The 24,147-nt window shown below is 52.5% G+C and overlaps 7 protein-coding genes across 7 annotated transcripts; 4 read left to right on the top strand and 3 right to left on the bottom strand.

Moving 5' to 3' along the window:
* Positions 1-609: 609 nt before the first annotated feature.
* NCU02219 (hypothetical protein) lies at positions 610-3,685 on the bottom strand. The gene is made up of 4 exons (XM_954539.2): positions 2,432-3,685; positions 2,278-2,346; positions 1,889-2,216; positions 610-1,815 (listed from the first exon to the last, which is right to left on the bottom strand). Exons 1-4 carry the CDS (start codon positions 2,460-2,462, stop codon positions 1,443-1,445), a joined length of 801 nt encoding a protein of 266 aa, XP_959632.1. The 5' UTR covers positions 2,463-3,685; the 3' UTR covers positions 610-1,442.
* Positions 3,686-4,310: 625 nt separating this feature from the next.
* mig-7 (menadione-induced gene-7) lies at positions 4,311-6,129 on the top strand. The gene is made up of 3 exons (XM_954540.2): positions 4,311-4,460; positions 4,705-5,212; positions 5,281-6,129. The coding sequence occupies exons 2-3, from the start codon at positions 5,165-5,167 to the stop codon at positions 5,932-5,934; spliced, it is 702 nt and encodes a 233-aa protein (XP_959633.1). The 5' UTR covers positions 4,311-4,460; positions 4,705-5,164; the 3' UTR covers positions 5,935-6,129.
* On the bottom strand, positions 4,933-7,116 carry NCU02221 (hypothetical protein). Its single transcript, XM_954541.2, has 3 exons — positions 6,857-7,116; positions 5,961-6,761; positions 4,933-5,887 (listed from the first exon to the last, which is right to left on the bottom strand). Exons 1-2 carry the CDS (start codon positions 6,919-6,921, stop codon positions 6,065-6,067), a joined length of 762 nt encoding a protein of 253 aa, XP_959634.1. The 5' UTR covers positions 6,922-7,116; the 3' UTR covers positions 4,933-5,887; positions 5,961-6,064.
* Positions 7,117-9,465: 2,349 nt separating this feature from the next.
* Positions 9,466-10,780, top strand: NCU02222 (hypothetical protein). Its single transcript, XM_954542.2, has one exon. It carries the CDS (start codon positions 9,684-9,686, stop codon positions 10,632-10,634), a length of 951 nt encoding a protein of 316 aa, XP_959635.1. The 5' UTR covers positions 9,466-9,683; the 3' UTR covers positions 10,635-10,780.
* A 1,143-nt stretch (positions 10,781-11,923) lies between these two features.
* Positions 11,924-15,288, top strand: NCU02223 (hypothetical protein). Its single transcript, XM_954543.2, has 3 exons — positions 11,924-12,041; positions 12,101-14,581; positions 14,709-15,288. Exons 2-3 carry the CDS (start codon positions 12,329-12,331, stop codon positions 14,964-14,966), a joined length of 2,511 nt encoding a protein of 836 aa, XP_959636.1. The 5' UTR covers positions 11,924-12,041; positions 12,101-12,328; the 3' UTR covers positions 14,967-15,288.
* A 364-nt stretch (positions 15,289-15,652) lies between these two features.
* On the top strand, positions 15,653-18,426 carry rpn-3 (regulatory particle, non-ATPase-like-3). The gene is made up of 3 exons (XM_954544.2): positions 15,653-16,512; positions 16,584-17,905; positions 17,989-18,426. Exons 1-3 carry the CDS (start codon positions 16,320-16,322, stop codon positions 18,130-18,132), a joined length of 1,659 nt encoding a protein of 552 aa, XP_959637.1. The 5' UTR covers positions 15,653-16,319; the 3' UTR covers positions 18,133-18,426.
* Positions 18,423-23,877, bottom strand: NCU02225 (hypothetical protein). Its single transcript, XM_954545.3, has 2 exons — positions 23,662-23,877; positions 18,423-23,519 (listed from the first exon to the last, which is right to left on the bottom strand). The coding sequence occupies exons 1-2, from the start codon at positions 23,693-23,695 to the stop codon at positions 18,658-18,660; spliced, it is 4,896 nt and encodes a 1,631-aa protein (XP_959638.3). The 5' UTR covers positions 23,696-23,877; the 3' UTR covers positions 18,423-18,657.
* Positions 23,878-24,147: the final 270 nt, after the last annotated feature.

The following is a 24,147-nucleotide window of genomic DNA, read 5'->3' as shown; positions in this document are numbered from 1 at the left end:
TTTTTTTTTTTTTTTTTTTTTTTTTTTTTTTTTTTACCTTGCTCATCCAATATATGCAAAGCCGAGACTCTATCCAGTACCTACTAGGTAATCACGCACCCAGTAACGATATGGATTGACTAGAGGTGCCTACTTGACTTCTATCAGAACGAATACTAATAATTATAATATAACTACAAGATATCATAACCTCAGACCACTAGGTGCCCGTCTTCATTCTTGCTTGGAGACTTTTACCCATCACATGTCACTTAGTTAGCACATCACCACTCACCCTCCGAATTTTAAGTCAGATGAATACGACCTAAGAATTTCAACCTGCATCAAAGCGATTTCCAGTAAGTACCTACCTAGAGGTAGCTCCAGTTCAATGTCCGATGAAGTATCAAGCCGGAAAAATAAAAATTCACAAAAAAATCCCGAAAAAAAATAAAAATTAGCGTTACGCTCTGGTTTTTCCAGATCTCAGAAACATGACTATAAGCCTAACAAACATGGCCAAACCCAAACCCATTAATGAGTCCAAATCCAACTGAAACCTACCTCTAGGCCGAATTAGAACTAGTCTAACTACCAATGAATGTCATTCATTTTAAAAAACGTCATGATACTAGATCAAACATCATCATACCGTCTCATGAGTTGAAAAACGTGAAGTGATACCAACCAAATCCTCGTCGGAATTTTTTCACGTTTCACTACCTAGGTATCCTTAACAACCTCATATTGCAAAAAAAGACCATTCTTTCAAAACAACAAACATAAAAGCCAAATATCCGCCAATTTCCTTCCTTTCCTGTCCTTCCTTTCCTTCTTACATCATACATGTGATATGAACAACCCAGAGCCTAGAGGTAATTCCGTCATTCCAGGTATCCTGAAACCATGAATAAGAAGAATCCACCCCAGTCATATAAGGTTGGACAGCCAGATGAATGGAATAGCACATTCATGTTGGTTTCGTAAACCGGTCAGTCCCAATCCATGCTCGTCCCCTCCCTCCCTTCCTTGATCACTTGTTTGTCGTTTGATAGACGGTCGTTCGGTTATATACCTTTACCCTCTCGTCTCTTCTTCATGTTCATCCCATCCATTCATCCATTCATCCTTCCATAATCCCATCCATTCCATGGATCCCATTCCATCGTTCTTTCTTTCGTCTCGGGTCGTTTTATGTCCGTTAGGTTGATTGTTGTTTTTCTGTGTCGTTGTGTGGTGTTTATGTGTGGCTGAGCGTGTGTGTGAGCTGCAGTGGTGGTGGGTTGTAGGTATCGTCATAAGCGAAAGCAAGAAATCAAGAAAATAACATCATAACGAGAAAAAAAAAACAAGATCTCTATCAGCGCCTTTGCCCAGCCTCCCATATAGTGCGATGAGATGAAATGCGCCTCCCCCTTTTGTCCAACAACAAACCCCCTTCAAACCCGATAATCTACCGGTCTTTAGGCCATGAGCTCGCTCAAGACTCTCATACTCAATATCATGACCAGCAAACCGATCGTGACGATGATCAACAGCGTGAAGCTGAACCAGCCCAAAACCATGGCCGAGCTGCCCACGCCGGCCATGACGCTCCCGTTGCCAAAGTCCTGAGCTATGACGGATGCTGCCACCGATGCCGTATGCTGCCACAGCACCGAGACCAAGACAAAAATGGTCGCGATAAATATGATGACGAGGGCGACCTGGCTGACGGGCCGCGAAGGAAAAGGTTTGACCTCGCGCTCGGAACCCTCCGAGTCTTCCTCTTCGTGCCAGCCGGGGAAGGTGGCGAGGAGGAGGAGGCAAACAAAGGCGAAGATGATTGCGATAATGCTGTGTTTTTGTATCCCTTGTTAGCATGTCTGCTCGTGTCGCGACAAAAGCACACCTGAAATTTGTTTCTTACATCAAGTATGGAAAGACAATCATATCCTTGAACTGCGCAGCCAGCCAGACCAGGTTCAAAGGATCCTGATCAACCGAGATCTCGTTCGCTAGCGTTGTCGCATTGTTGCTGCACAACCACGACCCGCCATCGGGATTAACGCAGATGCCGAAGAAACCAACGCGCGCCTGGAGACGGGCGCCATCCACAATGTTGGCGATGGCGGTGGTGACGTCGTAGTGCACCTGCGAAGTGTCGGGGATGGCTTGGTAGTTTTCGTAGTAGAGCGACAACAGAAAGATATCGGGGATGACGGGTGATGAGGACGAGCAGCCTGCTAGGAGGAGGGCTGTGTACGGTGTGTTAGTTTTGATTTTCTACTTAGGAAAACAGACGGGGATTCTCCTTACATAGTAGAATAATTGTGATCATGATGAGAATCATCAAGACGTGGTGATATCCCAGGAACGGTAGCCACCCTAAAGATCATCATAGTGTGTCAGCTCATTCCGTTGCCTACAACATGTCTGAGGAAGGGAAAGATGGAGAGAGAGGAAGACATACGGTACCACCCTAATTGGAACCCGCTAGCCATCTTGTTGTATGTATGTTGCTTCCTTGTTTAACTTTTTTTTTCCCTAATCCCTTCTTCCCTTTCGTTATTAGATACCGCGCCTGGTACCCACACCCGCCCTCCGCGAGGTTTGCGCCAGAGGGACGGTTGGGGACGTTTTGCGCGATGGCCGACAGTGACAAGATTGCCCTCAAGGCTAATACGTCGTTTGGATTCTTTTCGAATTCGTCGTTGTCGACTTGGAGAAGGGTTGCGCCGTAAAACGATGTCTCGCTTGCTGGAATGGAAGGCGGTCTACCTCACTTGCTGGGCGAGGTACAAGTCGTAGGTAGTCGGTAGGATGGGGTCCTTGGAATGCGCGAAGCAGTCCAGAAGTCTTCGTTTTTTCCCCACGTGTTTCCTTGTCTTGAATTGTCGGTATCCGTTTCGTCTCGTCTCTTGGTGTGCTTGTTTGGGCGCGTAAGTAGCTGAGGAATGCGGGATGCGCAACAAGTTGAAGAGGTGTATGTATGAGAATGTAGGTAGGTATGGATTGGCAGGCACCGCAGTGGGTTGGTTGGTGGAGGGGACGCAGAAGACTGTGTGTTCAGGTTTCTGCCAGATGCAAAAGCAAGAAAGCAGGCGGACTGGACCTAAACAGAAACAGGCAAGGGGCCAGGCACAAGGCTCGACCTTTCGTCCCTTTGGATTCTGTCCCTTGTTTTTTTTTTCCCCTTGTCTCACTAGGTGAACCAATGCTGCAGGATGAATCTGCAAGGCACCACGACCGGACCTGAATCCAAGGGTTTATTTTTTTTCTCTCTCCCCGTGCTGCTTGGAAGGAACCAAGCTAAGTAGGGTAGAGGTATGGGGTCCCCGCTTCGGTGAAGGTCAGGTACACGGCAGCTTGAGATGTATGTAGCCTGGGCTGTAGGTGCTAGTATGGGACAAACGGTGGAGGTCAGAAAGACAGGCTGGTGGTGGTAGAAGGCCAAAAGGATGCACGATCGAGAAAAGAGGGATCGTGTATTGGGTGACGTGCAGTTGGTTTCCCGTTGGCTTGGAAAAGACTTTAGGACCGTGAATGAGGGCACCTCAGGAACGAAGGGTTGAGAACAAGCCGGCGTGAGACAAGAGACCTGTGCAAGTCAAGTCGTGCAAGAGTGCAGCTCAGTGGGACCGGCGACCTGCCTCTCAACAGGCAGCGCGCTCGCGTTCGTTGCGGAAAAGCGGTGGCTGGTTTCCGGGCAACAGTTGAAAGTCTTCTCACTTTACACTCGCTACGTAGGTACTTCTCACTTCAAACTAAACCTACCTTCCAAAAAAACTGAACAGCCCACCAGCCCACTTCGCCAGGCTACCTATTTTGGGATTCTCGTTTGCAAGTGGACAGAGTGCTGAAGCCATTCAATTCCCTGCTTTTTCACTTGGGCGGTCGGTCGGTCGGTCGGTACCTGCTTGTATCGAGCCCGTAACCGTATTGCTTGCAACGTCAGGCACGTCGAGATACATACGTATGTACCATGATGACTGGCTGGGACTGAGCGGCCTCACACACTTGGACAAGTCAGTGGAAGGGTCTCCGTCAGTCTTCCCCAACCTCCCGGTTTTATTTACTTGGAGCTTGGGGCAGAGCCCGTTGTCCGGACAGTGGCAGTAATGATGACGAAGGATTGGATGCGACGAGGGACCAAGCTCCATTTTCTTGGCAGGGCAATCGCTGTGTTGAGTTTGGCGCCGTTTCGTCTCAACTCTGAACTCCACTGCACTCAGCAACTAAGGCGGCTAAAGAGAGGATTGGACGGACTGGAGGCGCACGGCCCATCTTCAAAAAGGCACTCACTCATGACTGCACAAAGGCAGCTTACTACTCCTACCAATTGAAGTAAAGATGTCTCATCTTTTCTATTTGCTCCAAGTCTTCCCCGAGGCTGGACTGGGCTGGCCTCCCTCGCTCCATCCGATCTTTCAGCTCACCCTCCAGCTGAGAATTGAGAATTTCCAATTCCCGAAAGAGCTGATTGGGAAAAAGAAAAACTGGTAAGATACTACAGAATACCAGAAGGCTGGGAATTCAATGCAATGGAGCATGGCCCAAGCTTTTGTCCAAGCTTCGCCCGAGCGGCGCGGAGATCATCAAAGCCCCGTTCGTACCTGACACGTGCCGAGGGCGATTTGCCGATCATGGCATTTGTGTGTGGCCTTGATGAAGGACGCCGACATCATCTGTCAATGCTTCATTCAACTGTACTGTAGGTAGTGTACATACTTACCTACACTACAGCACGCCCAAAACGCCACGATGCCATTCCCCGGATTTCTTTCGGCTGGAACGCCCCCGCTTTTAGAAGCAGGTACATAGGCTTTTGCCCAACCCCTCCTCTAGGTTGTGTTGAGGGTTTGTGGTACATGAAGAAGATATGAGAGACAACGAATGTGTTGTTTATTTACTTAACATGGTCTCACAACTTGTGGAATCCCATAGACTGGAGAGAGGGCTCGAGACGACGAAGGCATTCCAAGCCGAGGTCGATTTATAAGCAGCCCCCTGTATTTCTCGCCTTCTTTACAACCCCTCCGGCTTCCAAATTTCGGGAAGGGTGAGGGGGTAGCACAACATGTTCTTTGAGTAGTATAAGTATCATAACCTCGAGGCCTACGAGCTGAAATAATCGCCAAACATAATCCTCCGACGTCAACATCGAGTATCTGTAATCCGACAACTCACTCTCCCAACCTACAACATGACACACTTTCAGATCAAAGTAGTCTCCGACATTATCTGCCCTTGGGTATGGCTGGCTACCTTGGCTTCATCATCCATCAAACGTGCATCACTTACACTAAACCAATTTCCCAGTGCTACGTCGGCAAAGCCCGTCTCGAGCGCGCCATCAAGCTCTACAAGGACGTCATCCCAGGCGGCGCAAACGACACCTTCACCGTGACCTGGCACCCCTTCTACCTCGACCCTTCGCTGCCCAAAACGGGCGGTATCGACCCCAAGGCCTATCTCGGCAAGAAGCTGGGCAGCCCCGAACGCCTCGCCATGGTCCACGCGCGCCTCAAGGCCATTGGCGAAGGCGAAGGCATCAAGTTCTCGTTGAACGGTAGGATCGGCAACACCCGCAATGCGCATCGGTTGATTCAGCTGGCGAAAACCAAGTCCAACGAGATTGAAAACAAGACTGCTGCGGCCCTGTTTCAGTTGCATCATGAAGAAGATGGCGATGTGTCGTCGAATGACATGCTGATTGCTGCTGGCAAGCGCGCGGGCTTGGATGGAGCGGAAGTCGAGAGCTGGCTGGCCAGTGATAGAGGTGGCGAGGACGTTGATCGTGAGGTTGCAGAGGCGCAGAGGAAGGGAATCCATGGAGTTCCCAACTTTACCATCAACGGACAGTCAGAACTCAGCGGGGCGCAGGATCCGGAGACATTTGTCCAAGAGTTCCTGCGTGTCAAGGCTGCTACTTCGGATGTTAGCGAAAGACCGTCCGATGGGCCGAGTTGTTGAGGATCTGGTGGCTGGTCAAGACAAACCTTGCGTAATGATATATGATATCGCAAAGTCTTCTTTTCGTCGTAGTTCGAATAACCTTGGTAGCTTCTTGCGTGTATCGGACACTCTTGAGCAGATACTGCGCTCAAAACTCCATCAATCCATTGAGATCGCGCTCCGTCGCTCGCAACCTCGCTTGCAACTCCCTCCTCCTTCGATCCAGTTCGCGTATCTCCTCCTCTTCCCTCCTCAGATCTTCTTCCGTCATGACGTCGGCAGCAGCCGCGCTCTCTCTGCCCGCCTCTTCTTCCTCCTCTTCCGCATAACGGTCCAGGTTCAACCTGTCCAAAGCCTCTTGTTGCTCTGCCACCCTGGTCTCATAGTACGCCAGCGTGTTCATCAACTGTTCGTTCTTTCGCCGCTGGGCCGGTATCCTCTCCAGCGCGCCAGGCAAGGGGTATACCGTACAGAGCTTCTCGGCACCGCGCAGTAGCACTTCGATGTCGAGTTCGCCGCCTCCACTTCCGGCAGGGTTGCGTCGCGTTATTTGTGCGTGAAGATCTCCGCCCAAGACGGCGGCCACGGCTGTGTTACGGCGCGTCGGGCCGCTGCTGCGCGTCGACTTGGCTGGTGGGCCTGTGGTGACCTCGCCGCCGGCAACGTTGAAGATGGTTTGTCGTCGGTTCGCGGGTTTTGGTGGATCGGGCGCCTGGGTGGTGGCTTTTGGGGGAGGGGGAGGGACGGAGAAGAGGGCGCGCTCGTGGGCTTCGGTGTCGCGAATCAAGGACGTAATGTCGTGGTTCGAGAGGAGGGCGTTGGTGAATATTTTGGGAGGGGGGAAACTAGTGGTGATACCCGAAGGATGGGCTGGATGTTAGAGGATCAAGACGCGATATGATGAGAGAAACGTCATCAAGACTTTGAGGAAGTGACCTACGGAAGGCTGTCGATGCTTTCGCATGACGTGGAGATTTGCTCCAAGTGCGCCAGGAGGAGCGACATGGCTCAAGGATTGCGACGCGCCACGTGTGGAATGTTCGTTCTAATAACTGTGAGGAGGTTGTATGGATGTGATAATGTGCGACCGTATAGGCGATCTAATTATCTGGTGTATTTGTTTTTTATGGCGTCGTTTGTTGTTGGGTTGGAGGGACCAAACTAAGTGAAGCTGTCGCCAGTCGGGTGATGTCCTGTAAGTTACTGTAGTCGGGATTTGGTGCACCGAGTGTAAACAAACAGCCCCACCCCCGCATTCCCGTCCAGCCAGGCATGTGGGCCTGGGCTGGGCAGCTTCCATACCTCTACACTGTCTTGAGAACCGGCTACCTACTGGCCGCGCCTTGGAACGGGTGTATCCAAAGTACTCTATACTTCCAGAAAGTTTAGGTACTCACTTGGCTTTCGCACTCATCCTCATTGTAGTGTATCTTGCCATGTCTCCCCCGCCTAGCATTTACTCGTGATAATTCTTGGCCACGAGTTTATCTGAGATCTAGTCTATTGTCCATTCTATAGCACCATCAGTCACACCTATCACATCCACTGGAATCATATGTAATCTGGTGAGTCTGGGATGAAGAGCCCGGAACGTAACCGGCAGACCCCATCCAAAGACTCCACCTGCCGTGCTGGTACACTCAGCATCCAGGGGCACCCGCCAGCCTTTCCGATTTCCGAATGGACGGCCGGCATCCCCGTCCTCCGTCGTTTCACGTTGACCGTGTCCGACTTCTGAGTTACTGAGTCTCGCAGCTGACATTCAAAGTGGACAATGGCATTCGGCGGTGTATTGTGCAGCAGCAGACTGCCAGGTGCGAGCTGCCGAGCGTAGAGGTTGTCTTCCTTCCCACGTGTTCCGCCCCCGGTGAGCGCGGCGGGAACGGGAACGGGAACTTTATCCGTTTCCTTTGACTATCACCGCTTGTCATCCCAGTGGCATTACAGTACATATGACACCTCCCGGCATTGTCCCAGTATACCTTATGTATTCGGTCCCAAACGTTTGCTCAAGTGAGCCCTCATCAAGGCGTGAAATGGCACAGTTCCGCTCCAGAGTCTGCGCCAATGCGTGCTTGTCAATGCTCAACGCCCATCGGTGGACTCACGATCTGTGATGCAACCTCAAGCCTCAAACACACAACTGAAGTTCACCACTCCCACAGCACACACACACAACCCCACAATCCACATGTCCGCATCTTCCTCCCCGCCCTTTCTGCTCCTGCACTTCCATGCGACTTTCATGTCGTCTGTACCGAATGTATAGAGGTATACATACAGGTACTGCGCGTACGGTGCTGCCTCTGCCTTGTGATGCATCCGCTACACCAATTTGTCGCCCTCATTGGCCATGTAACCTACGTACTGCTGTAGGTACGCGGTTTCTATCTTGTGTCGACCATTCCTCCCCAGGATTCGTTCCGTAATCTCCCTTGTTTACCAGCTCAACTCGCTCGCTCACCCGAGAGAACCCCTGGAGGCAACTGCGCTGGCCATGTTATCTATCACATAAAGCCCTGGTCCCTGAATTGCGCTTTCTTGCGCGTTTGCGTATAGACGCTTGACACGACTGACAAGTGGATGCAGTACCCAAGTTGAGACATTGCTCTACCAGCCGGGTACGGCATTAGCTAGACTAGATACGAGAGAAAGGGGAGTTTTCTTCTTTGTCCAAGGTACCTATCTATCACACTCCCTCTCTCCGCCGACAGTCGGCCCTATCTGCCATTGATGTTTCTCGTCTGCATTTGTTTCACAATCCCGACATGGACTCATTCGGTACAGAATCCGGGGAAGAGTCAGGGGTACCCGGAGCATTGCTGCCCAAGTGGCCGCTATTCTCCCCGATAGCACTTGTCTTATACCGGGACGCCGAGCCGAGTGGTGGCAGACGAGCACATGTTGCGGGTTTTCTAGCTCGTAATGCAATACCCAGATGTTATATGCTGACTTTCAAGAGCTCATCGAAAGCGTGGTACTGTACCTGGAAACTGAAGCCCGGAACCGAATTGTGACTAAGTTGCGTTGCAGTCCACACATGTCCAGAGTGGCAGACATACTTTCCCTTTTCCTACCATAAAAACCGCTCGGGAGATAACACTTCTCGGTATAGTGCCATTGTTCACCCTGCGGCTCTCCTGCGCCTTTTCAGGATAAGCTTTCAAGATAGCCGATCCCAGCTTACACCGTGGGCAATGTTTGTCGGCATCTTCCCATAGGCTACGGCTCCCGTCCCCGTTGGAAACAGGCCAACCGCAGGCATTACCTTGCCATCCTCCCGCAGCTCTGGGAACGGGCAAAAACGAGATTTCCATTGAGACATACATGGTATATCTCCCCATCATCCTTTCTTTACACCAAATAGCATCCGTCCTCTACTGGTTGATATTTCGATTGGACTTTGCATCCTCGCCACCCCCATGGTGAAGCTTGGGTCCAATTTACATCAGACAGCACTATCATGACCAGCAACCAAAGGCTATTTCAGTCTCCTAGTCGGAGGTTTCTTCTTTGGGTTTTAACACCCTGACTCAACTTTCACTTATACAATACTCTTTGTACTTGTGTATCACTTGTTCACCCCGGCGTCCAAGATCTTTTACCACCGGGGCGGCATCGTCATAGCGGCAATCATACCCCACAGCTACGGCGAACCACTTTCAACCAAATCCGGGCTCGTCACTTTCTTTTTAATTTTTGTAAAAGTTACTAGCAACAGCAAACATTTCACCAAACTTCACCAGCATCAACCTGCCGAGCCTACCATGTGGCCGTCAAACCCTAATATCAAAGTCATGCCCCAGGGTGCGGCGCCTTCGTCCCCACCATTGTCCCCGGGCTCGAGCCGGAAGGGCAGTCCTTGGCACGGGCCAATGCCGCCACAGTTTTCCCCTCCACCAATGCCGTCCATCGCCGTACTCCGGCCAGACGGCCTCTACGGCCCAAGCTTTAGTTTCGCCCGAGCAATAGACCCCGATCAGCTTTCACCACAGTCTCGCACCACCTCGTCGGCAACTTCCTCTGATTCAGACGACGATCCGGGTCCAGATAGTCTTCCGCGATCCATGCAGTCGTCGCCGTCGCCGTCACAATCGACGTTCCCACCATCAGCTCGCCCGGGACGCATTGTGACAAATCCCAACCTCATTATTGAGGAGATGAGCGACGGCAGCGATAATGATCATGACAACGCCGAGGTTCCTGTAATCTATCCGGATGCCATTGAGTATGCCGAATCGGAACGAAGTCGGTCTCGGTCCCGACGTCATCGAGAGGTTGACGAAAGCGTCATGTACAACCTCGGACAGCTGAACTGCAGTGACGATTCAGACTCGGCCGACATGGAAGAGGCCGAACACCGCGAGATCCTGAGGCGGCAGCGAGAGGAGCGGAGACGCAAGCGGATGACCTCGGGCAGCATTGGCAAGCGAACCTTCAGCGAGAGCATCGGAAGCGACTCAGACCGCGATGACCCTCGAGAATGCAAACGGTTCTTCAGTGCGGAGGATTTTGGGTCTTCCTGCGCACGCCGTATCTACCGGAGAGTCGGTGACCGCCGCCGCAGCAGCGTGCAAGTCTCGGATCCGCTGCCGCCGCCGAGGATCGACGAGATCGAGGAGCCAGAATCAAGCAATGAGGAGATCCTCTGTGATCAATCGATGCGATCTAGGGAAGCCCCCCACTACGAATGTGTTATGGAGATCGATTCGCCTTGATCAATGGGATAACGACAGAATTCTCATTTGTGGGCTTGAAAAGACAGCGGCTCTCAGTCACAGCACATCACGACATGCATCAACTGAAGACCGCTTTGATGACTAGATGACAACAACGAACTAATGAACATGGTATAGAGAGAAGCACTTGGCAGTTATGGATACCCGTATAGACACGAGTGATGATGATGACCATGAAGATAATACACCAAAACATAAATGAATAGGAGGCAAAGTTTGGAGCTCTTCGCTTTTCCATGAGCAGTACAAAACGGACAAGTACAAATGATCAACTTTATACAGCGCAACGGCTTTGCATTTAACAAATTGTTGTTTATGAAAATGGTGATTTGCTTCGGAGTGCGGAAACCTTCACGATTAAAGAGTTGTTTCTTGTGGCGTCCAAAGGAACTAATGGCTGCATACTGAGAGTGCACAGAAGGAATGAATCAGCGTTTGTTGAGTTTGATGGCATGTTTAGGCAACCAAGTGTGATGAGCTAGAGATCTGGGCAGCTTCGAGGGGAGTGGTATTGTACTTGGAACATCTAAGCGTTGTCTTTTTTCTCGCTGTTACAGACTCGCTTGGCATTCGGGGTATCAGTGATATTGACTCTGGTTCATATACAACATAGTCAAAGCATAGAGACATATGCTATGGCTCTTTATTCTTGCATGGTTGAACTTTCACTCAACGGTCTTTTACTGTCTCTTCAAAATCCCCTTAACAGCGCACGATTTGATTTGGTGAGCTTATATCATTTTATCTGGGTTGGATGAATATGAAGTCAACTGACATGCCAACAAGCAACCCTTTTAGACAAAAGTCACAAATGAGTCTCACAGAGTGGTCAGGCGACGTGATTGGGAAGACTGATTGACCATGACGGTGAAATTGAAGACAGAGTGGGATGAGCGTTCACTTGACGCTTGGAGGATACAACGAGACCAAATGACGATCTTCCATTAACCGAATAGGTACCAGTCTTCGTAACTTGATCATCTCTTCAGGATAAATAAGTAGCTGATGTATGGTCCAACTTAACTTTGTAACTGAGCTGAGTACTGCTCTTTGATGTCATTTGGGCTCAACTAGGTGGGAGCGCCACACCTTTTTTACACGAACTGCAGGGAAGATGCCGCGGAAATTGTGGCTTAGCCAATGAACACGTCGCGCTGCGCGCTCAACAACGCATTAATGCCTGCGTTCAAGCCACATGCCCAAAGGGTAGGTCAGTGCAGTGGATGAGTACTTAGTGGCAGAGCCGATTGAGCATGCCATTCATCCAAAGAACAACTTCAGTTCGGATCGAAGTCCAACCGCCAACAATCTCTTCCCGAGATCTTCCATCAAACTCCAAAGCCACAATCAAAAGAAGCATCCTATTCTCCAGCAGCTCGTGTCAAGGTACCAAGGTCCCGGGCACGTATTCCATTGCAAACATCTGCTGATTGCTAAGCTTCCAGGACTGTTTGTTAAATAACGTACTACCTTTCTACTACGTCGACGGGGCCACGCAAACGTATCTATATATTCGCAACTTTCGATCTTGCCATCCACCTTCGCCACCACACCACACGCCTACGCAGCAACTTCGAAACTCTGTCGTCGGTACTCTGCCCAATATTCCCGATTGTCCGATCACGGCCTGAACGAATCCGGGACACCAGACTTCGGTGCACAAAGCAACCACAATGAATCAAATGCCCGGTCAAGGCCAGCCCGGCCAAGGGACGGCGCAGCCAAACACTCAACCTCCCGGTGCTGCTCCCAGACAACCGGCACTCTTGCGGCCCGAGCAAATGCGAAGTGTTGCGTTCCTGACCGCCGAGGAAAAAACTAGCTACGAAAACGGATTGGCCACATTCTGGAAGACTTTTGAGGAATCGCCCGAAGGATCGGCGGAGAAGCTCGCGGCTAGGCGTAGCATCGAGCAGTTCGGCAAGATGTTGCAAGACAAGTTGAACCAGAAGAAGCAGGAGCAGCAGCGCTACCTGCAGCAAATGCAGCAGTTGCGACAAAAACAGCAGCAACAACAGCAGCAGAATCAACAAGTACAGCCCCAAGGACAACCTCAGGGACAACCTCAGGGACAGACGCAACAACAACAACAACAACAACAACAACAGCCACCACAACAACAGCACCAACAGCCTGGCCAACAGCAGCCCGGCCAAGTACAGCAACACCAGCTTCAACAGCAACAACAACAACAACCGCCCCATCACCAAGGCCAGGCCAAACCACCACTCCAACAGCAACAACCGCAACAACAGCCACAAATGCAGCAGCAACAGGGCCAGCAGCAACTGCCACAACAAGGTGGACAAACTCCCCAGCTCGGTAATGTTCAGCAATCGCCGATACCGTCGCAGATTGCTCCTGGCACACCCCAGAACACCGCAGGCGTTGCCCGTCCAGGACAGCCTGCTACAGCAGCGGGACAGCCAAACAAGCCCGCCATCCCTCAGGTTGTCCTCCAACATGTCACGGCACTGCAATTCAATATACCTCCAACCATACCCGCCCAGGAACACAAGAAATGGGAATCCGAAACCAGGAACAAGTACATGAGGGCGTTCCTGACCCTCAACAGCAGCAATACGACGCTGGTAAATCTCTTGAGCCTCATGGAGGAACGGAGAAACAACCAAAAGCCTTTTACGCCTGAGGAGCAACAAAATTTGCTGAACCGCAAAGCGATAGCGGAGAAGTCGTTCAATGACGCCAAGAACTATTGCAACCAACTTCGTCAGACAATAGTGAAGCCTCCTCATAACACCCCGCTGACGATTGCAATGCCGGGGTCTGGGAACAAGGCCGTCCCGATTGCGGCGAACACCACTCCGATGCAGAACCAAGCACGACCGCAACAACAAGGCCAACAACCTCAAGCGGCCCCTCAGCAAGGACCAACACAGGTTCAAGGTCAAGGGCAAGCCTTGGGTGCTGGAATGGCACCATCCACAGCCGCCATGAACGCCGCCATCCAAGCGGCCAAAAACGCTGGACAGATGGCGGGTGTGGGTGGAATGCCTCCACAACAAGGAGCGCAACAATCCCCTGCGCCCACTCATTCACCTCAAATCACTGCCAATCAGTTGCAGCAGCATCAACAGATGCAACATCAACAACAGCAACCACAGCAGCCTCAGCAGCCTCAGCAACAGCAACAACCGCAGCAGCAACAACAACCACAACACCAACCAGCGCAAACACCCATTCAACCACAGGGACAAGCTCAAGGGCAGCCACAAGCGCAGCCACATCTGGCACCTGCTACCCAAACTCCGGCCACCCAGGCTGCTATCCCGCAACAACAGCAACAGCAGCAGCCAGCCCAGAACCATATCAAAACCGAGCCTGGCTCGCAGCCCACTCCTACACCTGCACCCATCAACACGGCGATTCCTTCTGGCATGGTTGGGGTACAAGCAACTGGCACGCCCACTCAAATCTCACAGCGACATCAGACTCCGCAGCGGACACCCAACCAGCCGCTCTCACACGCGGCGGCTATGAACCTCGCTGGACAGCAACGTGCCGGTTCGATTCCCGCTTCTAACATCCCTGCGCCGGTCGGCACACCCACCACTGTTCCAGGCAGCGCGGCGGGCTCAACTCAAGGACATCCCCACGCTCACCCCAACGCTATGCCCCAGACCATTCAGGCCTCCAAGTTCCCCATCGCCAAGTCCCTGCCGGAAAAGGCGACGCAGATTCCCACGCCCGTTGCAGGCCCGCCTGGTCGCCCGACTCTGAGCGGTGGCACAGCCGGTGTCGGCGTCATGAATCAGCCCGTCTTGCAGAAGACCCCGGCCTACCAGCTTGAGGGCGAGGGTGAGAGGGTTTTGAACAAGAAGAAGCTGGACGAGCTGGTTCGGCAGGTGTGCGGTGGTACGGCTGAGGGCCAAGACGGAAATCTCTTGACACCTGAGGTTGAGGAGGTACGTTGTTTGCAACCTGATAATCCTTTGTTTTTCTTTGCGGAAGTCCGCGGTCATTCCTTAACCCCCTTTAGCAAACTCACAAAGTCATCACCACACAACCAGCTAACGTGGCATTCCTTTTCAGTCCGTCCTTGGTCTCGCCGATAGCTTTACAGAGAGTGTCCTCCACGCGGCGTCCCGCAATGCAAAGGAGAGAGGATCCAAGGTTCTTGAGATCCGCGATATCCAGCTTGTTTTGGAGCGTACCTACAACATCCGTATCCCTGGCTACTCTAGTGACGAGCTCAGGACGGTTCGCAAGGTGCAGCCCAATGCTCAGTGGATCACCAAGATGAGCGCGGTGCAGGCCGCCAAGGTCATGCCGGGCAAGGGGGATCTTTAATGGAAGGGTATTCAGACCAGAATGAACAAGAGGTTTCGGGTCTCGCTTGTTTGCATGGATGTGGTAATTCTTTTGGGGGTGGGAAATGGAAAAGGGTGGCGTACCGGATGAGACGGAGGAAATACATTCATCTCGGGATACTTGTATGCTTATCCCTGGCATGAGCTACCCATAATATGGCTTAGGTTGAAGCATCAATCCTTTATGGGTTACGAAACAAGCTCCAAATATAATGGGTTGCAAGCAAGTGCAGATTTGCCGTGATATGCCAGATGATGCAGGGTTCAGGAGGCATATGCATATTCAACCCCGTGATAATGCCATCTTGGGAATGCAGACAGAAAGCGAGGACCATATATTGTATAGGCAATGGTTGCTAACACCATCCTGAAATAGGAGCCATGTCTCCCAAGACCAACTCAGTTTGTAAAAGTCTACATTGGTGGTCGAGGTGGTAAGATGTTTTGGATGTTGTCTACCCTACACTTGTAGTACTTGTAATGTAAGGTGTACCTAAGTACCTAAGTACCCTGCCTCGAGCCTGCCTGGACGTCGTCGACAGGCAGCACATCAACAACGTCAGTGACGAGCCGCAGTGGACCCATTCAAGACAATCTGGCCAATCACAATGCCTAGATGTGTGAAGCTCTTCTGGAGCTTGTCCGAAGGCCACCATAGCACTCACTCACTGCACAGGGCGGCCCTTCAGTTGGTCGTCCGCTCTTGTATGCTGGCCCAACCGTGACCGGTAGGTACTTCCTTTCAATCATCAGCTCAACAACTCCCATCAAGCAAAACACGGGTCTGTGAAGCTTGAACTTTCCTTTCCTGCACCGAACTCCGAGTACACAGCTTGGATTGAATTACCTAGGTAGTTATCCATCGACAACGACGACGAAGCAGTTTGCCCTTGGCCCTCGCTTAACAACGCCGACGACGAAGTCACCCCCATAGATACCTCCCTCTCTACCTCTAGTGCTCCATTCCCCGCCTAGAGCTAGATCCACTGCGACTCTGCCAGCTGCTGCTGCTAAAGGTGCTTGCTCCAGGCTTGCAAGAAGGGCGCGCTTCGCGAGATCGCCCCAAGCAACTCGAACTCATACCTCTGCTCTATTAGGTTGCCCACCAAAACGGCGTCATCATCACCGCACCACAGCATTCCAACATCACCCACCGCGCCAACGCAACCGTCAACCCCCACCACATCATCACCCCGTTTCCCATCGACCATCGGGCCGTTACCAACACAGCAACCACGACCTCCAGCCCAGCCAGCCTATAACCAAACCCGGAGCCGCTCCAGATAAGGAACCACTTGAGCACGGAAGCTATTGGGGTGGAAAGGATCTCGACATGACGGACAAGGATACCAAGAAGTCGGGAAAGCAAGGCGAGGACGAAATGACCGTCGTAGTCCCCCCTCCCAAGAACAAGCAGAACTCTGCGCAACCTCCCAACGACGCCGATGGCGACATTGCCATGGAAGACGACACCAAGGCCGGCGAGGTTGAGGCCCAGGTCGACCCCGTCGCCCAAACCATCAGCGGTACGGTACCTTCCCAGTCCCCAGCTTCATCTATCTTTGTGAGCTGAACTAACCATCACTCGCTTGCGCAGACATCAAGAGCAACTTTGCGCTGCTAGACCGTGCTGTTGCCCTGTTCGATCCCAGATTCTCTCTACGGGCACTGCGATCCATCTCGTCGATCCGGAAACGCCTGACGCCCGACATCCTCGCACAAGTCGTCTCAGAAACCTTCTCCGCGTCCTCACCCAATACTCAAGTTGCCGAGCACCTGCTGCTCGCTGTCGACCGGCCAAATGTGACTCTCGGCAGCAGCTCAGACATGGAGATCGACTCGGGATCCAAGTCGCCAGCGAAGAACGGTGGCAAGAAGGACCCCAAGGAGGTGATTCCTGAGATCGACATCTTCCTAGGCATTCTGGCGCAGGTCCACCTCTACGACACCAAACAGTTCCAGCGCGGATTCGCCCTGTCGCGTTTCCTATCCGAGCGTATCCAGTCCCTCAACCGCCGCACATTAGACAGCCTTTCGGCCAAGGTGTACTTTTACTTCTCGCTCTTTGCCGAGCAGCTCGCTCCCCTCCCGCCTTCCCCCCAGTCGCCGATTGTGTCGATCCGCCCGATCCTCCTCGCCGCTCTCCGAACCGCCGTGCTACGAAAGGATATCGACACCCAGGCTTCCGTCATTGTCCTCCTGCTCCGGAACTACCTCCTCACGTCGCATATCTCCCAGGCCGATCTGCTGGTGCAGCATACCCAGTTCCCCGAGAACGCTGCCAACAACCAGGTCGCGCGTTTCCTGTACTACCTCGGCCGTGTCCGGGCTATTCAGCTACGGTACACCGAGGCCCATGAGCATCTCACTGCGGCGACACGGAAGGCTCCCTCGAGCGCCTGCGCACTTGGCTTCAGCCAGACGGCCACCAAGCTCCTGCTCGTCGTAGAGCTCCTCATGGGCGACATCCCCGACCGCGCCATCTTCCGTCAACTGACCATGGAGGCCACTCTCCACCCGTACTTCCTGCTCGTCCGCGCCGTGCGCGTCGGCAACCTCGAGGACTTCGAGACCACCATCGCCCAGCATGCCGACACCTTCCGCCGCGACGGCACCTATAGCTTGATTTTGCGTCTGCGCCAAAACGTCATCAAGACGGGCATCCGCATGATGAGTTTGAGCTACAGCCGCATTTCGCTCCGCGACATTTGCATCCGCTTGCACCTCGGCAGCGAGGAGAGTGCCGAGTACATTGTGGCCAAGGCGATCAGGGACGGCGTCATCGAGGCCACGCTCGACAGGGAGCGCGGCTTCATGAAGAGTAAGGAGGTGGGCGACGTGTATGCCACCAGCGAACCGGCCGAGGCGTTCCATGACCGTATCCGCGCCTGCTTGGCTCTGCATGATGAGAGTGTCAAGGTATGTTTCTTTTTTTTCTTTCTCCCCCTTTCAAATTCCAGAAGTTATGATAGATTTGTTGCTCACAAATTCTTTCTTTGCAGGCCATGCGTTTCCCCATGAACCAGCACCGTCTCGAGCTGAAGAATGCCCAGGAAGCACGAGAGCGCGAGCGTGATTTGGCCAAGGAGATACAGGAGGGCGATCTGGATGAGGATGATCTCGGTGGTGACTTTGAGGGCATTTAAGATGTTTAGACACACACACACACACCACACACGAGTCTAAACTACCTAGATAGACCCCGCCCAATACCTATAATTTGGTCTTGGGAATAGTCATCATCATCATCCCTGTTGTATCTAGTAATCTGGTATGGAATCGTGCTATCGCCGGCCAAGAAATAAGACGGGAAGAGAGAAGAGACAGAGCCTTATGCTAGAGAAAATACGCTACAACCGTATATCACCTACCATCTTGCCTCACTTGTTCATTAGACGTATCCACTGTGTATCGGGCACAACCACCCATCAACATTTCATGCATGCTTTTTTTCGTTTGTTCCTCATACAGGTAAAGCAACATAATTGTAAACCCCGTTTATACTGAAAGTCTAGGTTGCTACCGCCATATCAGATCATATCATATCATTACAGAAACACAAGAAAAAGAAACTGGCTACCCTAAACAACCCACTTCACATCGCTTCCATAAGTCAGTCACCCGTTCCGACTGACTGACTGAGTCCACTAAGCAGTTCAGCCCAAACTAAGCTAAGCAACAACCCTACCCCCTTCCCCCTCCAAGCCCACCCTCTCACACTCCAATACCAACGGTCCCCCCGCCGGTCCGCTCGCGTCCAAGCTCAGCGTCACCCTCGCCCGGTCACTAATGACTTGCACCACCTCTCCAAGGTTCCTATTATCTGTTTCGTAGTGTCCCTGTGGCTGTTGTGGTTGTGGTTGTTGTTGTTGCTGTTGCTGTTGTTGTTGTTGTACTGCACCAGCACCAGCCTGCTGCCCTTCGTTGTTTCTGGTCGGAGAAGTCGTCGAAGAAGAAGAAGAAGAAGAATGAGAAGCAGTGGCAGAAACAGCAGTAGCTTTGACCTGCTTAATATCCACGCTGGGATAAGGGAGGTACCCCTCTCTGAGCGGGATCAAGAGGAGGGGAATGTCGGCTTCTGTTTGTGGGGTTGAACTTTCTCTAGTACTACTACTTTTCTTTTCCCCGTCTTCTTGATCTGTGGGGTTGCTGGTAGTAGTAGTAGTAGCAGCGGGAATAACAAAGTGCCCTTTTCTCCTACCGCCCACTAACCAAGTATCAGGCGGAGCGTTAATCTCGTAGCTGAATTCGAGGTCTTCGGAGCGTTGAGGGGACGCAGGGTAGACGGTGTCCCAGATGCGCGTCCATTTGAGCCGGAGGGTGGCGGGGAGTTGTTGGTTGATGATGAAGGTTGGGTGGCCTTGGATGTTGTCCAGAGAGGCAGAGGCAGAGGCAGAGGTGGAGTTGATGGGTAAGGGAGGTTGTTGGAAGATAATGTCGGTGGTGTGGACGATGGTGATGGGAGGGATGTCGACGGGGATCAGGATGGTGCTGATTAGGGAGCTGTCGTGATTGGGAACGGATAAGGGGAGGACGGGATTGGCGAGGAGCCAGGACCGGAGGAAGGCGGCTAGTTGGGCAGCGATTTGATGGCTGTCTTCGCCTTTCAGAGAGGAACTGGAGGTGGGCCCGATGCCGGGGAATTGGGTTGCCCAGTTGACGTCGGATAGAAAAGAGGTGGAGAGCTCGCCGAGCAGAGTGCACTTCTCGAGTTCATACGCCGTTAGCCGCTTTTGGCTCCAGGCGAGGACTTTGTAGACGATCAGCTTGGAGTACTGCCGAAGGGGTGTGTCTGCGAGGTCTTTGGTGAGGGTCTTGTCGAGTAGATCCTCGATCTCGTCTTGTAAGACGCTGTACCAGAGCTTCAGGTAAAGAGTCTTCTTTGTGTTAGGGCCAACAGTCACCCCAGGTTTCTTGGTGATCTTGTACAGCAGACTGGCCGGTTGCTTGGGAAAGATGGCGACTGGGTCGCTTGGTGGTATTCCGTAATGTGACTCGAAGAGTTCCGAGGGAATAAGCTCGCTCTTGTACAGTCTCAAGGGACTGGGACTAGCAGTGGAGACGGTGAACCGGGAGAAAAGCGCCTTGTGCTTAAACACGTCCTGGACGTTGACGCCTAATGCAAGGGCAATGGAGACTGAAGAGGTCTTGAAGAACGTAAAGGTTCCCTTATCGGTTGTGTATGTTACTTCAACCTTAACAGCAACGTGGAGTACATCCTGCTCCATCTTAAAAGGGAAACTGATCTTGACGGAGCTGTCTCTTGTGATAGCGCCAAACGTAAAGGTTCCACCCTCGGCTTTCTTTGACTTGGCTGCCGACTCATCAAGGATTACAGCATCCCCCATTAGGAGCCGCAAGCCTCCCGTTGCCGACTTGATCTTCACCTCAGCACTCTTAATGTCGTTCCAGCCAGTCATGACTTCGACCTCCAACATATTGTTTGTGTCTAGGCGGATATCCTTGCTGCTGGAGAGGCGGACGTCAAGCGAGCTCGTGCGCTGGTAAAGCGTTACCACAGGGTTCTGCAGGACGGGGAATGGTTTCTCCACCACCTGTCCAAGCTCACGTTCAAAGTGCAGCAAGATATTGCTGCTCTTGATGCGGATCTGGTCAACCTCATAGTTCCCTGGCATCAACATGTTGCTTTGTAGTGGAACCTTGTTTCGACCAGGTTTGATTGTCACGGGGCCTTTGGCCTGCACCCAAATCTCCTTGTTGCCGCCAAACCCGGGACTGGATATGCGAAGGCTGACAGACTCTGCGTCAAACTCGTCAACGAGAAGACTCCTAAGCTTCAGCGAGAGCGAGAAACTATCTTGATCATCGTCATAGGTTGGCGGTCCGTCAAGCTCAACTTCACCAAAGAAGTTGGTTAATGGTATCTTGACCTCTTTCTCTAGTGTTGCCGAAACGGTCAGCATATCGGCAAGGAAGCCAGATATCGCCGAATTTTCTGGGTACTGTGCTACTGTCCCATTTCCAATACGGATCTTTGACTTTTGCTGTAGCCTATCTCGCTCAGCTGCTGCAGCCTTTGTCAAGAGCTGACGAAGGGCCTTGGTGACGTAGTCTTCTTGTCTACCCAGCTCCTTCAAACACCTGGCATACATGACGAGCATGGACAGCTCGAGCAGACTCCACGAACATCCCCCAAAGAACGGGATTGTATTGTAGAAGTAATACTCGGCCTCCTTGTACTCGGAAAGATGGAATTTGAGGACCGCGAGGTCGGCCTTGGTGGCCTGCACTGAATGGTCATACTTGGCGACAGAGTAGTGACGCATCGCCTTGTCGGTTAACGTCTCGTACAGTCGATAGAAGTCATCCTTGTTGTCCAGTGCAGTACGTAGCAACTCGTTGCCTACACCAGCTACCGAGGCTTGAAGGTCCGAGCCGACCTCAGTTGAGGGTTTGGCTTCTGACGAGGGCTCGTCGTCAAGGCTGATCTCTTGCAAGTCGGCGCTTTCTCCTACGATGGGTACCGCGGCCCAACCGTTAGTCCAGCCTCGTCTTTTACCACATTCTTCGAGAACGTTTCGAGACAGCGTGTACAGCTCAGCTCTTGTCGCAGCCAACTCTTCGAGCCCCGTCTTAAGGAACTGGGCCATGCCATACTCGCCAACGCTGTCTTTACGACCAGGCCCTGGAAAGCCAACAGGACTGGGCGGAGGACGTTGTATAGACTGGCGTAAGGGGATGGACGACGACCGCGCGGGATGCATCATGGTTTTTGGTTCTGGGATCGCGGATTTGTGTTCGCTGTCACCAGAGGTGGCCAGCATGGGGGCAGGGATTTGCAAAGACTTGGTGGAAGTTTGGGCAAGGATTTGCTGCGCAACGGAAAAGGCGAATGAGGCAACGATATTGTCAATGACCTCGGCCAGTACTGGGTCAATTTTCTGAAAATCATCACCAGCCCCGACGCCTCCCTTCACCAGTCCCAAGGCGGCTAGGATGTCCTTGCGGATGAGCATGGAGACTGCAGGAACAAACTCCAATGTCCTCCTGCAAATCTCGGCAAGCTGTGAGAGGTTTTCGGATTCATCTGATGCCTGTTTTGGTGGTGGTGCCCTGGGTGCAACGCCGCGGGGAGCCATGTCTTGTTGTTCCTTGAGTTTAGCAAGGAGTTCCTCTCTCGTTGACCAGGCGTTGCCCAGACGCAAAAGGAGGGCAACTTGCCGGGAGAAAATGTAGCATCGGAAGTCGAAGAGCGAAATATTGTTGGCAAGAATCAGTTCGCGATATGGTTTCTTGGTTGAGCTGATGGGAATAGCGCCAAAGGGATCCGTATCTTTCACCCGCTTGCTCGTCTGAAGATCAACTGTCTCCTCATCTTCGAACTCCATACTTCCTGAAAAGATCTGGCTTGCAGCTTGCTCAGCAAGAATCTTGAGTTCTTCAGTATAGTCGAGCAGAGCTCCACCGTGAGCTTCAGCCGAGCCAGAAATAGCTTGCTCCTTGATGATAGCGTCTAGGCCAATACTCAGCTCGTCATATCCAACCAAGGCGTCCTCTACAAGCCCGACACTCTCAAAGCCTCGAGCCAATCCTTCCTTCAAGATGAAGAAGGTGCAGAAGTTCCAGCCAGGCAGACCCCTTTGGGCATCTTTGTCTTTTATGTCCTCCTCATACTGGGTAACACGGATGTCGAAACTCGATAGAATCAGCTCCTTGATCTTTCCAATCAAGTCCTGCCAGGCATTTTCGCTGTCCTGCTCTGTCTCCTGGTAGCCAGTTGGCACGGCGGGAACAACGCGCGGAAGGAGATCATAGGGGACGTCATTGATGCCAATGCGGATCTGCCTCACGCGGTCAACGGCACCCTTGCCTGTGCCGTTGAAGTCGTTGCGTAGCTTCTCCAACAGAGTGCTGGACCCAGTCCGCCACTTGAGAGCTGAAGTCTTTTCGGAACTCGAGTCGGCCGCTTTGCTCCCGCTTGATCGCGGCTGGGTGGCGGCGACAGTGTTGGGTATGACAACGTGAACGATCAACCATTCAAAAGCGTCGTGGTTCTCAGCATTGCTCGCCGTTTTCCCCGGAGTCAACGAGTTAGTGTTGGCCTTGATCCATTCACGGATCTCGGATCTTGTAGTCGACTTGTATGCATCGTTGTCGTCGCACCTCACGAACAGGATCTTGAGGTAGGGAGTGCGCCGTAGACCGGGGATCTGGTGTCGTCGTTCTTTGGTGATTCCAGGTCCAGAGTGACGAATCGCGCCTGGAGGGCCGGCGTTATCAGTAGGGGTACCACGACCACCGCCAATGGGTGCTGTAGAGAAGCCATCGTCGCGGCTGCTAGCGGTGCTTTCTCCGCGGCCACGGCCTGGGGCTTTGCTATCGGGGGTGGGCGAGAGAACCGAAGACCGATCGACAGTGCCAGCTTGGTCGGCGGGAACAAGCTCGACGTGGAGTGTGTTGATGGATCGCACGGGACCTGCGTGAGACTGCCAGTTGAGGTCGCGGAGGGGCAGTCGGGGAATTAGGCCCGGCGAAAGGAGCTTGTAGACATCGTGGGGATCGAAGTACTCGACTGTGGACGTTCGACAAGCAAGTCAGCAGTGCTTCTCTATTGGTGAATATGGAATGCGCCGAGAAGCAATGGTCTGTCATGACACGACAGGAGGACAGGAAGAAGAGATGGATGGTGTCGGGGAGGGGACGGAGCTTCGAACCTGTGACCTTGGAGGACGAGAAGGGCTGTTCCATACTGGACAGCTCCGTCGTGGGGCGAGATCTATGGCATGACACTCGGGGTGTTATCTTGAGAGGTTGTTGGGTGGTCGCAAAGGCGTCGTCGTCTTCACTACTTTGTTGTTTTGTTGAAGTTACCGTACACTACTTACAAAGCCATGTCGGTACTGTAAAGCTGTCAGGTCCCCGTATCGGTGTGACGGCAGCGGGTACCGAGTTCAAGCTCAAGGTACCTAACCTCCACTACTTGTAGGTACCTTGTCGGCCAGACCTTCCCGAGCCTGCCCCGCCCTAGGATCTTGAGGTAGCCCCAAATTCGGTTTAGCTCCTAGTTATTACGCCTTACGCTGCTTTTCTTAGTGCACTTGTGCATGGGCCGTCTCGGCCAATCAGACGATGCAATTGTGCAAGCGGTTTTGGGTGGCGTCTTTTTTTATCATCAGCTTCTTGAGTGAGTGAGGACCCTG

This window comes from Neurospora crassa, linkage group VII, assembly GCF_000182925.2.
Source record: "Neurospora crassa OR74A linkage group VII, whole genome shotgun sequence".
Taxonomy (NCBI): domain Eukaryota; kingdom Fungi; phylum Ascomycota; class Sordariomycetes; order Sordariales; family Sordariaceae; genus Neurospora; species Neurospora crassa.
Note: the sequence above shows the minus strand (reverse complement) of the source record. Positions and strands in the feature narration are given on the sequence as shown.